Here is a 19,328-nt window from a genome sequence, read left to right on the forward strand (position 1 = left end):
CCCCATTTAAAAAAAAAAATAACTACGGTAATATCTAAAATACCTTTGTGGAGAATTGCGCTCTTTGCATTATTCTTTCACGACAAGACAAAAGTGAGTGAACAAAGCTATTTTTAAAGTCTTTATTGAAAACGCCATAAACTGTCAATTTGAGCAAATCCTCAGGCTGTGCTCTTCTGAATTTCAACACGTTGTTCCACTTGTTCCAGGACTCAACCAGCAATCTCAGCAGAAGCCTGGGCCAGCATCTACAATACAGCAAACATTAAAAACTGATTACTTATCAAGTTTAATTTTTGCAGGAATAAATATCCATTATACCACAACCACAGCCGTCACTTATAACATTCTGTATGCAAGAAAAACCCATTTATTTTACAAATAACTTATTGTACATATGTGTAACCTTTCATTAATACACTTGTGTTTTTCAAAGTGGACAGATAGTTAGATTATGATTAGTCTGGTTGGCATACCTGCATTGGTGCACTGTGGCTTCATTGGTCCAACAACTTCAGGGCTCAACTCAGGTATGTCGCAAGGGCAGTTGCCTTGGAGGGATGTTCATCCTGCAATGAGAACATAATATTAACATGTTGCACTTGCCTTAATCGTGTATTCATAAAATATCTGAAAATGATATTGTAGTCCTTGGTCCGACTGCGAATTCGTTTCAGTGATCGTTTCCAGTTTGGCAGTTAGGACGATGGTGTTCTTCCAGAGGTCTCCATTGTTGGAATTGGCATGCTTGTGGAAAATGTTTTGATACTGAGAAAATGGCTCTTAATTTAAGAATGGCTTCTAATTTTTACCAAGAAAAACGTACAAATAACTAATAACTCAAAATGCTGCCAATCATTTTACTGAGGTTGGATGATTGATTAGGCAAAAAAAGGGCATTGTTTTGATGGCTCAGTTGGCAAAATGGCTGTTAAAGCTTTCACTGCTGAAAAGGGACGAAATGTCTTGGGATGTTGCTGCACTTTTGACAATTTTAGCCGATGAAAACGGACTACAATGAAAAAGGCTCATTCAGGCGACCTCCTTTTTTCTTTCTTTCCCTGAGGCAAAAGTTGTCTTGAATATCACCCTTTTGAGTGGAGGTTGCAATACAGGACAATGAGAAACTCATTTACAGATGAGAAACAAAGAGGTTTGCTTTGCTTACCAGCTGGTGACTATCGGTCGAGTTGCATTTGGTTGTTGTTGCCTTTGGTTTTGGCGTTGCATGCCATCGAATGGCTCTAGGGTGATGGGTCCATTTCCAAGGAAACTACATTGGAACATTTTGACAGTAACATTGGCCTAACCCTTAAACAGTAGCGTCCAGTTGGAGGTACATGTGTGTCAAGAACTCAACTCAAGTCACTCAGCTATTTATATAGAACGAGCAGTGACTAAACCTAGGCTTTACAGAGAACTTTGTAAAGGAGATCATATGTTGTTACTTCACATTCATGTCACTGTCTCTGATCTTGTTTTGACAATCGATGAGCAGTGGTCAAGGTACAACTAAAAGCTTTATTAGAGTAGGAAAGCCAGACTTATAGGGCATTGCAGATTCCAACAGCACTGAATGTACAAAAACTAACACTCACTTAGTAACTGTACTGTTACATGAGCAAGAGAAATACTTTAAAAAAGAAAAAAACTTTGACACATAAAAAAAACTGGGTAAGTCAAGATACAGTTCAAAGCTAAGCTTCATAGATTCTACAGATTTAGACATGGATAGTTTGTCTTGTTGTCATATTTCTTCCACAACACGTGTTTACCGTGCACGGAGACTAACGTTTGCTTTAATGTGATTTCCAAGTCCAGTTCAGTATCTGCTGCGAGCCATTCCTCTATCGGCTCGATTGCCACCACGGCCACCACGTGGCCCTCCACGACTTGAGCTGCTGTACGAATCACGAGGAGGGTAGCCTCTCTCGACAGGGGGAGCTGGGCCCCTCTCCTGCCTGCCCATTCGCTCACCACGGCTAGGTGGATATGGGTCACTCCGACTGCTGGGGTAACTGTCACGACTGCCATAGCCATCCCGGGAACTGCTGCCATAGTCATCATAACGACTGCTTCCACTGCTCCCACCATAGGATGGTGGGGGGCCCCGTGAAGGAGGGGCGCTGCGAGAGTTACCTGCAGGGTCAATGGGTCAGGTAATTGGCAAGGTTTAATTTATACATTTTCTTGCACTGTCAAGTGCTCATGTTTTGCCAATAGAATTAATTCTTTGACAAATAAATTTAATGGTAGACATGTTTAAATGTCCCATCATGTTATCCATCTTAAATGTAACATGGATATTTAGTTGATATGGGCAGTAATAATCCAAGCAGAGGGAATAAATGGGCAGTGTACCCATTTCAGCATGCCATTGATTTGAGAAGCCATTTTCCTTTTAGAGCTCCAAGAGTTAGAACTGCAGGTTAAGGACGAGGTTTTCAGAGTTGTCTTGATGGTTTTGTGAACGTTACTCCTTGAGGGAGTGCTTTGCTAGGCAACACATACTGAGTGATCAACAGATGTTTCCAAGGAGTTTTTCGGGTTCCTTATGGTTGCAAACCCTCTGGTGCACAATAAATGTTCTGCGTTATTTCTGCATGAAATTGCCACAAACACTGATTCTTTTGATGGTATGAGGGACTGTGATATGAAGACACAGCTTCAGAAGAGAATTGTTTTTAAGTTGAGATGCCAATGGTTATATACTTTTAATAGCATGAAAATATGTAACTTGAATTGCAGGTCAGGAATGCAGCAAAGTGAAAGGAAAAAAGTTTTTCGAGAGGCTGCCTGCAATGCCATTTCCTCTGGGGAGGGGAAAAACTGCAGCGTCTTGTGACTGGAGATTGCGGTAGTCATTGCTATGATTTGGTTGGTTATTTGTGCAGCTCTTCTTTGTGCCGCAATTTTTGTCTTTTGTAATTACACTCATGGAGTCATATCTTACCATAACCATCATACGAATCTCGGTAGGAGCCACCACTTGGACGGTCCATATAGCTTCTTGGTTCCCGGCCTCCCCCATAACCATCACGATCACTACATAATAGGAACAAGTGTTATTTGATGATCAGGTATGATATGATCTAATTTTTTAATCTTTTGTATCAACTCTTACACGTACCTGTATCCTCTTGACATTGACCCATAGTCATCTCGGGAACTGGAATTGGAATATTCTCTGTATGAGTAATCTCTGGGAGGAGGTCCATAGTCCCTTGAATCTCTGGAATTATAATCCCGACTGGAGTAGCTGTGAAAGATAGCACAATTACCTGCAAAGCTGTCACTATGATGTTAAATATTTCACTTGGTAGCTGACAGAGTTAAAATTGTTATCAAAATTATATCAGTTTCAGTAGACTGATATTTTTTTTGTGCCTAACATATTACAGTTAGTGTAGTTTTTTTTTTTTAAATTATACTAAAGTAATTTACAAAACTGAAAAGGGGTTATGCTGTACAGATTTCAAAAACAAACATTTTAAAATGCTTCTGTTTAATCTCAACAAATGCAAAAAAAATTTTTTTATATAGTTTCACCCCACTGTATAATGTAACTAAATAAGAAATGTCTACCTGTCTTTTGAGTTGTAATGGTCATCTCGTGGTGATGGATAATCATCTCTCCTGGACATCATGGAGTCTCTGCGAGGAGGAGGCGGACCATAGGGATCCCTGTCCCTTGACATGGGTGCTAGAACACACAAACCAATTACAAACTCATTAATCACCAAATTACCCTGAGATACAAGCAGCCCGCCTAGGTATTTGCCGGAGAGCTAGATGATTCTCAAGTTTTGAGACAAATCAAATCTTTTCCAATCCACGTCCAAGCAAGGAACCAGTGGGTATCCAGCCAGTACAATTACACAACTCTGGGTTTATATAAGTACCAACAGAAGTTCCTCACACTTACGTCTGCTCATGGGACCAGATGGGGCAGACCTCTTGGGTGGGGGGCCTCCATTGCGTACTGGTGGTCCTCTCTTCATCGGAGGGGGGCCTCTGGATGACATCCCTTTAAAGAAGGGTTCTACAATCCCTGAATTATCATAGTAGTCTTTTCACAGACAAGAAATGCAAATATTAAAACACTAGCCTCAAAAGAAGTATTACAAAAATTACATTCAATGGGATTCGTTTACTATACACACATTCTACAATTCTGTATACTTAAATGACCAAATAAATGAATGAATAGAAAAACTAAAAATGTACCTCTGGATGGTGGGCCCCTCATTCCACCAGGACCTCCCCTGGAACCACGGGGTCCTCTCGGTGGACCACGACTGCGGGAGTGCATGGGTGGAGGTCCTCGCCTGCCACCACTCTCAAACTGAGGCTTTGTAGCTTGCTCCACTTTGATGGGCTTGCCATCAAGAGACTGTGGTAGAAGAATTACAATTTTGACCACAACTTCAAGTAGTTTCTTAGAGATTATTGATGATTAAAAGAAATAGTTACCTTTCCATTCATCTCACGTGCTGCATCCTTTGCATCAGCTGGACTTTCAAAAGTAACAAAAGCAAATCCTCTTGATTTGTTTGTTTCACGGTCCTTCATCAAAAGAACTGAAATAAAGAAATAAGGAGTGAGTAGAGAGCTTGTAGTTTGTAACTAGCCTGATTAAATCATCATCTGACAATAGTACAATAACCTTTTTTTCAACAGTTTAAGTTGTACAAAGGCATGTTCTTAATACTACCCCCATTTCACTAACTGACTATGAGACTCCTTGTTTTCTGTTTTAACCATTGTGTTCGTGCAAAGGTTTTCTTATTTCCTCCTAAAGAATACATTTTATTTTACAGTAAACAATGGCCTTTGCAATATGAGTACTTAAGAATAGGCTTCATGTTAAATAATATGAAAATGGGGACTTGAGTTAAATGAAAAATTATGTGATTATGCACCAGAGTCTGTTGTAGTAACAGACTACATATAGAAAAGTTTAATAGACTGCTAAACTTTTAATCCAACTTTGCACAAATTTGTAAAGTAAATACCAATGAATTCGCAGATTTCTAAAAATTAATGCCGAAAATGGGCCTAAATTAAATTCACAATTACAGCCAAATTAGGCCACAGACATTTGGTGTATATTAACAGCGTGGATCAGCAAAAGCTGAACAATTACAAAAAAAAACTGAAACAGTGTAGCATTTTTAACATTCAATATTTTATCCGGGGTTAACTACGGCTAGTTCGAGACTAAAATGCCCACAGTGGCTCCATTCACACCTTCGACAATCCTGCCATATTTGCTGAAGTACTGCTCCAGGGCCTTCTCGGTGGTCTCCGTGTTCAATCCACCGATGAAGAGCTTCCCTGGTCGGTCTGCCTCTGCCATGCTGCAAAATCCCCTACCTGCAACAAAAAAGGGTCGTATAATTTGAGTGCTGGGCACAAGCATGCAATGTTGTAATTGTCCTCGGCATCCATGCATTTCTCTCGTTATTACCTTGCTGCTGGCGAAAGTCTCGGGCTGTTGAATGCGCAAAATGGCGATAAACGTGCCAGTGGCTGTAGTTAGTTACTAGGCTAACGCTAGCTAGCGAGTATTCCAGCTACTAACGAAAGGGTTGAGCTTTACAAATGCCAACACGCTACTTTTAAAACATAAAAAAAAGACTACTACAATGTAACTTATCTTAACCATAAAGGCAAGCAGCTGGCGGCTACCTAACGCCGACGCTTTGGGTAAGCTAATATGAACTGCACTTTCTCTCCTTCCCCTCTTCTCCTTCTTCCGTCCTGTTTCCGGTAGACCAGACGCTCCACAGCATAACACTGCCACCTACAGTCCAAAACCGCGAATGTAGGTTATTTGATACTCTACAATTTTGAACTGTAGCATGAACAAATTTAAAACGATCCCCTCCAGACGCCTTATGAGACATGTAAAAATACTCAGCTTTAAATGACTATTTATGATTGATGTGTTTTTTTCCACAATAAGTTCAATTACCTGGTAAGATTAGTAAAGTTATGTGTACTCCCCCCTTCACGGAAAACTCCAGAAACCATGAATATGCAAATGTAGGCCGGCTTCCTTTTAAAAGTTTAACTGCTGGACACAAAATGTCTCCTACTTCACTAAAAAGTCCTTTATCGGTGTACGTGCGCTGGAGGTTTCAAGTTTCAGCATCACACTCCAAAACTAATTGTGATGTTGCAAACTCATGCTTGCAAGTGCAAGTCTTGAACAAAAATTTAAGGTGAGCGCCAAGAATATTTTCCCCTTCAGCGAATGAATATGAGCTCAAACTCTGCACATCCTGCACATCATTTTGCACAACAATATCCAAGTGAAGTAACTATAAGCAAAACACGTTTTTGAGCGGAACTTAAACTATATGTTTGTCATGTCAAGTGATTTTTAAAGAAATGAAAATACCCAGTTCTTCAATATTTTTGAAAACTATTGAGCGCACCAACACTCAGCAGTTTGTTGTAGACCAAAAAGAAACAATAACACAAAATCCACAGAAGACTTTATTAGATTTAGTTAATCTGTTATTCAGAACACGGTTCCTTAATCCCATTTAGGTTGGTTCACTGTGGTTTCTCTCAGCCTGACCCATTCAGCCTGGTGTAGGCTATGCGTTGTTTCTTGTTACAGATTCTTAAACCCTCATTCAGCATCATATCCAATGACAGATCATTTGAGCATACCTAAATTTCCCATCTTTTGTGGAAGGCACAGTATCGGGCAATTGTGAGAGTGTACCCAATGGGTGGATAGGCTTTTAATCAGTTTGGTGAATGTAGCATTTTCTATAAGAAAACATGTGGGTAGATACATTTTGCATTATCAATACTGAAGCATTAACATGTAAGTAGCATTTTAAAGTTGCTAGTCAAGGTGGAGTTTATATTAACTACTTTATATACTGTTGGGTGGTTTAACCTGCATTGACAATGCATTATATTTCTGTTCTCAGCATCATGTAGAGGAGTCAAAAGCACGATATTTTCCGCTAAATTGTAATGAAGCCGAATTATATACTGAAGATTTAAATGGAGCCAGGCCGATATTAATTTATTGCAGATATACCCGTGTATGTTGGCAAACAAGCAACACAAGACTGCAGCACAGAAATGCCAAACTGGTTGTAAGGTGTTAAGAAACTGTCTCTCCATCAATAGTTTGTCTACCATAGAGCACATGAGAAGTTCATTTTTAGAATGTATGAAATCTTGCTCAGAATGCATCTTAGTCACAAATCCTTGTATCAACATTGTTATGTTATATGTTTATGTTAAAAAATGGGTATCTGTCACTACATTGTTAGAGGATTTTTTTTCGAATTCCCATATATCGATACCAGGTCATAAAAATAAATAAATAAAAATAAAAATCCAGTATCGGTCTGGAACTGTAAACCACTGCTGAGGAAGTAGTTCCTTCTCCTGCTTTTTGAGATTAGGTGCAATGCTGCTCTCCACAGGGCAGATACCAGCATTACATAAGTATAATAACTTTTTTTTATGTTATTTATTGACGTTTGATGTTTCAATCACCAGTTCTCTGATTCCACCGTTCTTTCTTTTACCCTGCCCTTTTCGAGGAACTGGGCTTGTAATAACATGGTTCACAAACAGGTTATGTAGGTGCTCAAGTAGTTTTCCAAGGACGCACCGGTGCTACTTGTTCTTGAATTTTATGTCCACATTCATAACACAAGGTCTGTTTGCAGCATACAGTTGCCGCAAAAGTTTGGGCAAATTAGCCTACGTATTTTGTTGATTTTTAAAGTGAAAAGAAATAAATACAACCCTTGCAGCAAACAGACATTAAAATGGGGGTATCTTCAGATGATGCAATTACTTTTTATTTCAGTAACTTAATAAATAAATAAAAAACTGTGGCATGTGCAAAAGTTTAAATCAGTGCTTAGCTGGCTGCAAAAAAACGTTTGTGATATCTTTTCTAAGGAGGTTTACTGACTTAGTTGGGATTGTATTTACTCCTTTTCACTTCAGAAAAGGAGTAAAGTCTTTGCGGACAGCTGCAGACGTGCCCGGTCTGGTTTTTCTAGCCTGTTCAGCCGCCTTTTACAACGGTCTCTAATGCTAGCCAGTATTATTTGATAGTAGTTCTTACCCCCCTCATTTATTATTTTGCCTCTTTCATAAACTATAATTTCATTAAGTTTTTTTTTTTTTTAACTCATATGCAACGTAAAGCAAAAGTAATTGTTATTATAAAGAAAACAATGGTGTTTATTGAGGTACTGATAGGCAGCGTCAGTATTACTTCCGTGATGTCAAGAACGTCAGACTAAAACATAACGTCCGGTTTTTTAACTTTCAAAGTAAAACCATTGCCGATGTACATGTTCCTCAGTTTGAAAATGTAATCGTTTATGATCATGTATATGTATTACTTTTTTGAACAAAAATACCCTAAGAAAAGATTTGTGCATTCATAGCATCAGCTATACATGTATAAATCCGATATACTACACTGATTACTTAGTATGCATGTTTATTTCGAAGGTGAAACTTTTACATTCCGGTGCTAGTCTTGTGGTTAAGACAGAGCTGGACGTCACCGATGCTGGCAGGTCAGCTCAGCTCAACTGCTGCGTCCCGAGTATTAAGACTTAGCCAACCGTGAAAAGCTAGCAAACATTCCCGTCCCTTAAAAGAAAGAACAGTCTCCATAAGACATAAGTATACCAGATCTTCGAAGAAGCGTGTCGGCGATAAAATGAAGAGGCGGATACATTTAGGTTTTGTGCTGGTTTATTCGCTGGTGTGGTGTTTCTTTTCGTGCTCGGCGTTTTATCTTCCGGGTTTAGCCCCAGTGAGTTTTTGTGAAGCTGGCAAAGGTGGTGAAGATTGTCAGGTATGGTGAATTCATAAAACTCATAATTCTTATTTTACGTATTGGATTTTGTGCTGACGTTGGATTGATCGGATTATTTTGAATTTGTTATCGTCCTAAGTCTTGCTAGCAAACCAGCGCTCTCCGTAGGCCCCGGCTATTACCTGGAACCGGAGCACTGACATAATATTCTGAAGCACCGTTTTCTTAATTTATTAGCACTGGCTGTCATTGCTAAGGGAACATTTCTGTGTATATGTATGTATGTATGTATGTATGTATGTATGTATGTATATATATATATATATATATAATACAATTAAATGCTTTCTAATGTGTCAGGTTTTTCACCAACCTAGCATGAGACCGTTAGCACATTAATACCCATTCAAATAATGTTAGCTTTTGACCTGTTAACTTCTCAGCACTCATAGCACAGGTTTTGGCTGGTTCTACCCCACCGACTGGGCTTTTGAGACAACTATGGACTGACAGACGAACTGTTTTTTTGCATCTTCACAGACAGTGATTAAGTTGTTTGTCAATCGCTTGGACTCAGTGGAGTCAGTCCTACCTTATGAGTATGACGTGTAAGTATTATTCTGTTTCTATTTGATGCCATCTGTGTAATGTCTTGATATATATTTTCCAGCTCATTATTATCTACTCATTCTGTGTGTCAATCTGTGAATTTTTCAAAGCTTCGACTTTTGCAAAGATGCCAAAGAAATTAGGCCTTCTGAGAATCTTGGACAGGTGCTCTTTGGTGAACGAATTGAGTCTTCACCATACAAGGTGCGTGTTACCAGTAAATCTAAGCCTGCATGGCGGTTATGATGTTGCTTATTTTAAATTCCACATCAGCTCTATTTGTCTCATGTACTCTCTTGATGCAGCACGACTCTCATCTGCCTTTTACAGTTCAACTTTAAAGAAGATGTTAAATGCAAGGCGGTGTGCACAAAAAACTACAAGAAAGGCACCCAGGAGGATGCAACCAAATTGGATTTTCTCAAGATGGGAATGCAGCTGAACTACCAGCATCACTGGTTAGTAAAAGATATATTGCACTGTAGTTCTTTACTTGTGAGTTACAGTATTCGTAGTGTGGACGTTTTGTTTGAAAGATGGATGACAGCAGTAAAGAAAAATTGTCAGTAAACATGAACACAGACAGAACACAGAGGTCAATAAGCTTGTTGAGGTTAACCAATTATTTCTACAGGATCATTGACAACATGCCGGTGACATGGTGCTATGATGTGGAAGATAGTCAGAAGTACTGCAACCCGGGCTTCCCCATTGGCTGCCTCGTTACATTAGAAGGCAGACCTAAAGATGCTTGTGTCATCAATGTGAGTTGTGAATTCTGTCTTTGAATTTGTACTCCACTTAACATGTTAAGTTTTATGTAAGTGGTCATCTGCATGTAAATGGGTTCTGATTCTGATATACCGGGTTACCTAGGATCCTCACATTTGTCAGCATGTAGGAGTCATATGTTGTTTTTTTTTTGTTTTTGTTTTGTTTTGTTTTTTTCAAATAAAAGTAGTCTTTAATTTACAATCAACTGTCATTTAAAGTCGCAAACAGTATTTGATGATCATTTAGCAAAGTTATAAACATGACCATGAATATGACATCATCAGTATTGATCAGATCAGGCCATACATTTACAGAAAAGTAAAATTGACATAAGTATTATAAGGGTTAAGTCAGAAATCATTTTAAAAAGTTCTTGTATATCCTATTATAGAAGATATGCAAAAATACACAGATGATTGTTTACAAATCTTACCTTGAGGAATCTGAGTACCTGATATTGAGTAATTTTTTTTTTCCCCAGTCTGAGTTCAACAAGAAGAACACATTTTACGTTTTTAACCATGTGGACATCAAGATCACTTACCACAGTGGAGAATCAGAAGGATGGAGAGGCGCCCGGCTGGTCGCTGCCACTCTGGAGCCAAAGAGGTAAATATTGGTTGGAAGTAGATACAATAGATATGATTTCGCCGTCTTTTGATTTCTGTCTATTCTACCTCAACTGCAACTGCTGCAACTGAACTGACAACTCACCATTCAAAACTAATACCAGTTTCATTAATAATTTGCCCTGAAGAATTTTTTGTGTTTTGTGCACAACAGTATCAAACATGCAGATGAGAAAAACCCAAGCTGTGAAGGAGGCACCCCGATGGAGGTCCATGGGCCATTTGATAATGATGTGTCGATAGTTTACACCTACTCTGTCACATTTGAGGTAGGCCCCTATAAATAATATGACTAATTGTATAATATAAGTAATTATATGTAACTAATAAATAACAGTTTCTGTGGAACAAGGAGAATGAGATCATTCTGTGTGCAATTTTTTTACCAACACATTTACTTGCTATAACAGGAAAACAATTCAATCAAGTGGGCCTCTAGGTGGGACTACATTCTGGTCTCCATGCCTCACACCAACATCCAGTGGTTTAGGTATGAGGACATTTTTTATATGGTGCACCATAGAAACCCCCTCTCCCTAAAACTCTGTGGTTTTTTTTTTATGCATGTGAGCTGATGTTATAGTATGTCTTCTGTGTGTTTTCCAGCATCATGAACTCCTTGGTCATTGTCCTTTTCCTGTCTGGAATGGTTGCCATGATCATGCTGAGAACCCTGCACAAGGACATAGCCAGATACAACCAGGTGGACCAGGTAAAAGTGTTCTTGAGCGCTCTCTCAGTTGGAGCTGAACCAGATGTGTATATGAGGCACAAGCGTGACGACTTCTTGAAGATGCATTTGCTCGGGAAAAAAAAACAAAAACAATTATACTCTTAAGATTATAGATTGAATCTCGTTAGCTCTCGTCTTAGTTGTGTATTGAAGGAAACAATTTTGTTACCACACAAATGACTATTTAAAGTAGCTGGTATCATTTTGGTGATAACCTAATATTCCCAACAAACAGCTTTCCAGGAACTTTGAAGTGCAGCCTTGTCTTTAGTTAGATGACTATTGATCTATCTATCTATCGATCTATAGATCTATCGATCTATCTATCGATCGGATACCACAATGGATAATGAAATTATTCGATTGTAGCTCAAACTTGGAAGTATTTGAGGCTTAGTTTTTCACTTGCCACTAACCAAATGTGTACTGCTCAACTTAATCACATTTATATGGCTATTGCTTTTCTGCAGTGTGCAATATCACTTAGCACACTAGGTGCACAGTATTCTCTCACACACACACACACACACATATACACATATAGATATATATATATATATATATAGATATATATATACATATTGTTACCTTTCACAGGCAGACTTGATAAGGCTTCCATCGACCAAGGAAAAATCCTCGCTGCCCTATGTAAGCTTATCGAAACCCGTTTTGAACAAAACTTTGTGGTTATTTAATCAGGTGTTTGGGTGTGTGATTGTAGCAAACATGCACATCAGAACAAAATGTAAAATGTGGTGTGGATATTCTTAAAACATGCAAGTTTCAAGAAAGAGGCTTATACTTATGAGATGACTGAGGAGTTTTTCACACCAAATTTTACAACTTTTGGTAAACCAAGTTTTCTCAGTCTTCCCCTCATTTTTTGCTTTGCTAGCAGGTGTCAGACTGTGAGGTAGTATTCACTGCTTGGTGGCCGGTTAACCATTAACTTTTAACATTTGCAAATGTTAAGTAATTCTTCCTAACTGTTGCTGTATCAATGTCTGCCTTCCTTCTCAGGAGGATGCACAGGAAGAGTCCGGGTGGAAGCAGGTGCATGGGGATGTGTTCCGTCCCCCCAGGAAAGGCATGTTGTTGTCTGTGTTCCTTGGACAGGGCACCCAGATCTTCATCATGACCTTCATCACACTCTGTAAGGACTATTTTACATCAGGCTGTAGTGTAATACAGGTAGTAGTTATACACATTGAATTAGATATTCATCCTATGAACTGCTGTAATTAGTTTCACTCTTCCTTTGTGGTTATCACGTAGAATATATGAAGGATTGGAAACTGTCACATTTTCTTAGCGCACACAATAGAAGAACAGCAAACACACTTCAGCAATTTGTAAATTGTAGCAGTCAGTATTACAATAACGAGTGGCCTTGTTATTGTAAACAAAAGACTGATATTGAATATATATCAGTCAGTTTTGAATATTGAACATTAAAACAGAGTGTATGTTAAAACTAATTTGAAATAGACCTGAAACTCACAACATAATGGAAGTAAAAGCTCAGCTCAATTCGTAAAACAAACCTTGTTAAAGTCCCTTAACAGAGCTTTATTTTGCCACTGTGGCCTGAGAGGCAGTAGAATAATTAAAGTCAAAATATTTCCACCTTCAGAACGAGGTTGGGGGTCCTTTTGTGTGAACTTTTAAAATATGCCGACTTACATTATCAGCCATGTAAAAAGGCATATGCTTTTTCAAGTCAATTTAATATTTTTGAATATTAGGTTTAACAGTTTGAAATTAGCAGATAGTAGTACTGACGGATTAAAAGGAGTTGCATTAAAAGCTGTCTTTGCATTGATATTTCAGTACTTAACTTACAATACTGCTGGTGTGTCTGAATGAGTCAACTGATGATTGTTTGTCCACTGTAGTCCTGGCCTGTCTGGGTTTCCTGTCACCAGCAAACAGAGGGGCACTAATGACATGTGCTGTGGTTCTCTGGGTTCTGCTGGGAACACCTGCTGGCTATGTGTCAGCACGTCTTTACAAAAGTAAGAGTCCAGTGAAGACCAGTCTGAACAGTTGACATGTGGTCTTTCTTATCATGATATTCTCATCCATATTTGTCTATATTTTCAGCTTTTGGAGGTGAAAAGTGGAAGACAAATGTGTTGCTGACAGCACTCTTGTGCCCAGGGTAAGCTCACTCGCTAAATTTTCTTGGTTTTTGTTCTTCTGTCTCATTTTTGTACGCCAGTTACGCCCATGAGTGCTGGAGTGACATGTTGCGCCGTATATGCCCTCTCATGTGCCTCGGACACTGCTGTTATCCCTATGACATGTATTATCCTTCACTGTGCCATTGTCCTTTGTCCGTCTCTCTGCCGTAGTATTGTGTTTGCAGACTTCTTCCTGATGAACCTGATCCTTTGGGTGGAGGGTTCCTCAGCAGCAATCCCTTTTGGCACTCTGGTGGCCATTTTGGCCCTGTGGTTTGGAATCTCTGTGCCTCTCACCTTCATTGGTGCCTACTTTGGATTCAAGAAACCTGTGAGTTAGGCCACCTAGTTTATTAATTTGTCTATCTTGAAATTATTGACTGCAGATAAAAAGTAACCGAGATTGACTGAGATTAAATGTAATACCTTCATCTATTTTTCTGTGCCTGTGCAGGCAATTGAGCAACCAGTGCGAACAAACCAGATCCCCCGTCAAATTCCTGAGCAGTCTTTCTTTACAAAACCTATTCCTGGTATAGTAATGGGTGGAATCCTGCCTTTTGGTTGCATCTTCATCCAGCTATTCTTCATCCTCAATAGCATTTGGTAAGAAGACAGGAATGCTGTTCTTCCTGATTGTCAGGAAGTCCTAATTAGAGTGACTGACACTATTTTCAGTTGGGTTTTACTCTTTGCCAAGTCATGGATCAGTTAAATTAATATGGGTTGTTTTTGGTTTTAGGTCTCATCAGATGTACTACATGTTTGGGTTCCTTTTCCTGGTTTTCATTATTCTACTCATTACCTGCTCTGAGGCCACAATTCTGCTCTGCTACTTCCATCTATGTGCTGAGGTACCTGAATATTCAGAGAATTTTGTCTTCTTTTTATCAAAGTAGTTTATATCAATGAATTACATCAATGGAAAAAAAAATGACTGTTAATAGCACATACTGTGTTGTTATAATACAAACACATTGCTGTAAACAAAGAGCAATGGGTAATGTGAGATAATCATATAACATAAAACCCAAATAATTTCAAAAGCATTTTCATCTTGATCATGGTCCTAAATATCTTATCTTCATACCCATATTTTCCAGTCACAGGATAGTGGAACTGTATACAGCAAAATACATTTAAAGCTATCAATACTTTTGCATAGGGTAAAACTGTATCATCATCAGTGAGACTTATAAATGTCTGTTCCCACCTGGTCCAAACTTTATTAGAAATATCCTTAACATGTCATATTTTGTCCTTTGTCCAGGACTACCACTGGTGGTGGCGTTCCTTCCTGACCAGCGGCTTCACAGCAGTCTATCTGTTCATCTATGCTGTGCATTACTTTTTCTCAAAGCTGCAAATAATTGGAGCAGCCAGCACCTTCCTCTACTTTGGATACACTATGATTATGGTCCTTATCTTCTTCCTCTTCACAGGTGAGGTTTTGAGTTAAAGCAGAGATTTCACCGAGACATATCTTGACACATTGCAGTGATACCTGGATTTCATATTGTTATTGGTTGCTTTTATTGGTGAGCTCAGTTTGTATAAGAATCACAAACGATATATGTACATCTATATATGTAATATCCATTTGTTGAACAAATGGTTTTACTGCAATGTTATTTTGTTTTATGAAACTGAAGAAATTCCAATAGCTTCCTGTAAGTCAGAGGCAGAAAGGGGTGTGTAGTTTGTAGGTGTGAATGGTATTGTTTGCTCAGTGTTTGTCACATCAACTGTACTATAAAGATTCAGGATCTCTGTCAGGATCTCCTGTTCATATGGCATAAAACACCAGGAAGAAGTCCACACTATTGTGCAACATTTGTTTGCTTGTCATATAGTCACAGCCAAGCCTTGGCCTTCTTATTTCTATACTGGTACTACAAAAGCACAGTGTCACATGAAGCTAAAGGGCATTTATTTGCAAGGGTCCTATTTGAACTGTCATTTTTAAGTCTGTTTGAAGTTAAATGAAAATCAGAGAGACATTAGGAAACAGACTAGAATGTTCACAGTCCTCATTGGTTGGATCTAGTTTTACAGACTTATTTGGGTCAGGTCTGCTGTCTGCTGTTTAACAAGCAAAGCCAGTATTATCAGGGAGTTCCTTTTTTTTCTTTTTCTTTTTTTTTTTTCTTTTCTCTCTGTGTAGATCAAAAGATACAGGCACCACATTGCCTCATTGCCATGGATGATAATAAGTCTATATGCACTCAGGATTCCTGACCATCGCTGTTCAATTTTTCTGTGCTTGCGCTTAAAATCCAGCTGTAAGACTAAGGTTGTGCAGATATGCGTACCACACACGTTATCACAAAGCTAGGATGAAGAGAACGTTGTTGCGGCTTTCGTCTCCATGTTAAAAGAGACAAAGATTGACATATGTTGACATAGTAACAGGACTCTATGGCCCCGTCCAGCTCTCTTGCACACCCGCTTAGATGAGACTAGGGATGTGTGTGGAAAGAGGATAATACACAGGACTAGATAATTCGGCAAATGCATGCCTAGTCTTTATGTCGCCCAGAAATATAAGGCTCACCATGATGTCAGAAGATGACATACTTTCTGGTGTTATACTGTCATTAGGCCAGATAAAAGTTAGCCTGTAGCCCTGCTTCACTGTTTGACACTATCTTAAAACAGAGCTGTAAGTAGCAAGAGGACGAGATGTCAAAAGATTATCACCAAGAAATAATCCAAGGATTCAAGGAAAAGATTATCAGTTTCCATCCTTGCTTCCAATTTTGATCTAAATAATCCTAATCTCTCTCAACCCCCCTTTTTTTTTTTTTTTTAAAAAAGTTTTTATTTTGTTGTCTGTCTTTTTTACCTCATCCCAACTTTGATCAAAACTTAATTTGGGATTGGGCTGCGTCGCTCCCATTGAGCAGTCAGATAGGACTTTTATACCCAGATGAATTGATCCAGGATTTTGAACAATCTGGCTTCTGAGCATTGGTGGAGCTCAGAAAATATGCTCTATCCCTGACAAAATGAAGTGCTGGTGCTGGGTTTTTGCAGTCTTATGGAGACTGCAGTCCCAACCCTGTCAAAAGTTATTTTTCAAGCTTTTAGTGGATGGAATGTGGTTTTGCTGTGACAGCAAGCTGGCTGTACAGTTTAACACTTCGTTTTTTTGTGTGTGTGTGCGCTGCTCCTGAAGTACATTCAGGACCTTGTGGCCTTTTCATTAATTTTTTGCTTTACTCATAAATGTCCCAGACAGATTCCCAAAGGCAGCTAGTCCTACATGTGGTTGCTTGATTTTTGTGTTGTTTTTTTAATCTTTGCTAATAACATTTATCAAATCATTCCTCTAACCTGTCTTTTTTTCCTCAGGTACAATTGGCTTCTTCGCTTGCTTCTGGTTTGTAAATAAGATCTACAGTGTGGTCAAAGTGGACTAGAGGGCTGAGGGAAAGACTGACTCCTTGCTGTGGCAGCACTGGCCTCCTCAGTGCTGGCTGTGTGATAAAGTGGTCTTAATGGACCTGAACTGAAACCATCACCTATAGAAACGACCTGAAGAGCAGAGCCCGTCCTCTTTTGTGCTTTAAACCTATGTTGCTATTGTTTTCTTTTTTTTTTAAATATATATAATTTTGTGTTCACTGTTGACCAGTAATATTTTGAGTGGCGCCTGGAAAATCAGTGTGGCTTCCAATGATCTAGTTGTCATAGTGAGCAATTTGTGTTGGTGGGTTTAACAAGAAAAGCTGAAATGGTTTTAAGTTTCTAAAGAAAGTAAAAAGTTCTGTAATTTTGCTTTTATATTATGTCTAAATGTTTTGTTTTTCATTCATTACTTATATTGTAATGATGAAAAAATGTGTGTACATATTCTGTACAGAGCGAGCGAGTGAGAGAATGCTACTTATGATTGTCACCATTATGAAACCTTTATGTTCTTTTCTTTGAGGTAAAGATGGGGCTATAAATCCTTAAAATATCAGCTTGTATTGTAGTTCAGAAATTATATAAAACACTCACATTGCTTTGATACATGTCCATTCTCGTATATTTGAAGGTTAAACTTAAGTTTGCATAGCAACAAAGGTTACACTTGGTTAAGAAGCACATCTGTATCATAGAAGAATATGCTACAGCTACAGTATGTTGCACATTAAGGATGATCTCTCAGCGACATGCCTAATTTGTTTGGCCACAGGAGAGATTCTCACCTAGTTAGTAATAACGCAGTCCATGAATTTACTGATTAAGTACACATGCACCGTTGAGATGCACCCTTTTAGATTTTAATGAGCAGTTTGCTGAACTGTAACTACATAAAACACTGCTGCCTTTTGCTTCTAGCAGTGTGGAGTCATCACCCAAGGTGATATCATTTTTACAAATAAATGCAGTTAATTCAAAATGAAGGCCATGTTCTTTTCTTTGAGCCACTAGAATGCACACATGGACATTTTATGCAGTCTTAACCACGTTCCTTACTCTCTATGTCTGGACATAAAGCCATAAGATGTAGTGTTCAGCTGCTACCTATAGTTTAGTTGGCTGAAACCAAAACACAGCAAAATGAGCATACTTGGAGAAGACGGTGTCGTAAGAAGAATGAATATATAATAATTGTACGAATTCTCTGACAGTTAATGATTTAATGCGGACAAATGCAGTTTAGTCTGCTATTCTTGGCCCCATCTTACTCTCCCTCTTCAGTTGCAATTATCCACATATTGTATAGAATGGTCTTTGCATTTGTATGGGGCTGACCCATAGTTACAGTATAAGGACAGGAGCAAGCATTAGCACCTTTTAAAAATTTCCATCTAAATGTTCTTGAATTTTGTAGAACCTAACAAACTTCTTTATTGTGCTGACTCTTAAAGATGTTGAACGTTACCACACATACACAACAATGTCTAATTAAGACCCTTCAGCTTTTGTTTACATCTAATTTCCTTCTTTCTGGCAGGCATTTTAAAAGTGCTGTGATATTTTTTTTAAAACTGAGAATTCAAAAACTTAAATTCTTCTGACACCATTAGATTTAGATATCATTTGTGCATTTATTTAGTCTCACTTTGATTTCCATAATTTCCTTACTCTGGATGTCCGTAGGTTATACAGAATATTGTTTTGCCTGGTGTCAAATGCAAAGACCTGACTCCACAGACTCCATGTAAGTATGTTTTTTTAAAAATCCCACTCGTGTCTAAAGCCAGGCATTGGTTGATGGAGACAAGGAAGAACCCTGAAACATTCACATGCTCACCTATGGTAAACGAAGTCTCTAGCATCGGCTTGGTATGAAGATGCAGAACTTGTTAAACTGAATATAACACTTTTACACATATTACATACAGTATAATTCACTTTTATTAAACAGCAGACAACTTTTGATGCCTAATAATGAAACCAGAAATAATAATGGATTTAATGATCAATTGTGTTACACACTGTACTGTGCCCCTTTGTCCTTTACAGAGAAACAGTCTGACAAATTATTGTACATGTTTGGTTGTCAGTCACTACAATACTGTAGTATGGATTTCTCCAGTAACCTTTTCAATAAACCAAGGCTCAGATCCACGCCGGTCCAG

The 19,328-nt window shown here is 38.5% G+C and overlaps 2 protein-coding genes across 4 annotated transcripts; one reads left to right on the forward strand and one right to left on the reverse strand.

The window, feature by feature from the left end:
- Positions 1–121: 121 nt before the first annotated feature.
- Positions 122–5,769, reverse strand: rbmx (RNA binding motif protein X-linked). Of its 3 annotated transcripts, XR_005706640.1 has the most exons (10): positions 5,471–5,767; positions 5,251–5,376; positions 4,474–4,580; positions 4,228–4,393; positions 3,926–4,069; positions 3,586–3,703; positions 3,131–3,259; positions 2,954–3,045; positions 477–569; positions 122–248 (listed from the first exon to the last, which is right to left on the reverse strand). XR_005706640.1 is itself a non-coding variant. In XM_040120618.1 (9 exons), the coding sequence occupies exons 2-9, from the start codon at positions 5,357–5,359 to the stop codon at positions 1,823–1,825; spliced, it is 1,155 nt and encodes a 384-aa protein (XP_039976552.1). In that variant the 5' UTR covers positions 5,360–5,376; positions 5,471–5,769; the 3' UTR covers positions 1,502–1,822. The 3 variants fall into 3 exon arrangements, 2 of the variants coding, with proteins under 2 accessions (XP_039976552.1, XP_039976551.1); XM_040120618.1 differs by lacking the exons at positions 122–248; positions 477–569 and adding an exon at positions 1,502–2,139 and having other exon boundaries at positions 3,926–4,042; positions 5,471–5,769; XM_040120617.1 differs by lacking the exons at positions 122–248; positions 477–569 and adding an exon at positions 1,502–2,139 and having other exon boundaries at positions 5,471–5,768.
- Positions 5,770–8,531: 2,762 nt separating this feature from the next.
- Positions 8,532–17,765, forward strand: LOC120785427 (transmembrane 9 superfamily member 2). The gene is made up of 17 exons (XM_040120143.1): positions 8,532–8,863; positions 9,365–9,432; positions 9,544–9,637; positions 9,764–9,891; positions 10,068–10,197; positions 10,689–10,816; positions 10,991–11,105; positions 11,247–11,326; positions 11,443–11,548; positions 12,590–12,722; positions 13,465–13,584; positions 13,673–13,730; positions 13,924–14,083; positions 14,207–14,358; positions 14,495–14,606; positions 15,023–15,194; positions 17,107–17,765. The coding sequence occupies exons 1-17, from the start codon at positions 8,726–8,728 to the stop codon at positions 17,172–17,174; spliced, it is 1,962 nt and encodes a 653-aa protein (XP_039976077.1). The 5' UTR covers positions 8,532–8,725; the 3' UTR covers positions 17,175–17,765.
- The last annotated feature ends 1,563 nt before the right edge of the window (positions 17,766–19,328 follow it).

This window comes from Xiphias gladius, chromosome 23, assembly GCF_016859285.1.
Source record: "Xiphias gladius isolate SHS-SW01 ecotype Sanya breed wild chromosome 23, ASM1685928v1, whole genome shotgun sequence".
In the NCBI taxonomy this organism is placed as follows: Eukaryota; Metazoa; Chordata; class Actinopteri; order Istiophoriformes; family Xiphiidae; genus Xiphias; species Xiphias gladius.

Excerpts from the sequence above, each read along its gene's own strand:
- rbmx (XM_040120617.1), bottom strand. The coding sequence starts at position 5,359 with ATGGCAGAGGCAGACCGACCAGGGAAGCTCTTCATCGGTGGATTGAAC. Across the intron at positions 3,260-3,585 it reads CATTACAACTCAAAAGACAG|CTACTCCAGTCGGGATTATA; the intron begins GTAGACATTTCT and ends TATCTTTCACAG. Across the intron at positions 2,140-2,953 it reads AGATTCGTATGATGGTTATG|GTAACTCTCGCAGCGCCCCT; the intron begins GTAAGATATGAC and ends TTGACCCTGCAG.
- LOC120785427 (XM_040120143.1), top strand. The coding sequence starts at position 8,726 with ATGAAGAGGCGGATACATTTAGGTTTTGTGCTGGTTTATTCGCTGGTG. Across the intron at positions 10,817-10,990 it reads GCCACTCTGGAGCCAAAGAG|TATCAAACATGCAGATGAGA; the intron begins GTAAATATTGGT and ends TGTGCACAACAG. Across the intron at positions 13,731-13,923 it reads ACAGCACTCTTGTGCCCAGG|TATTGTGTTTGCAGACTTCT; the intron begins GTAAGCTCACTC and ends TCTCTGCCGTAG.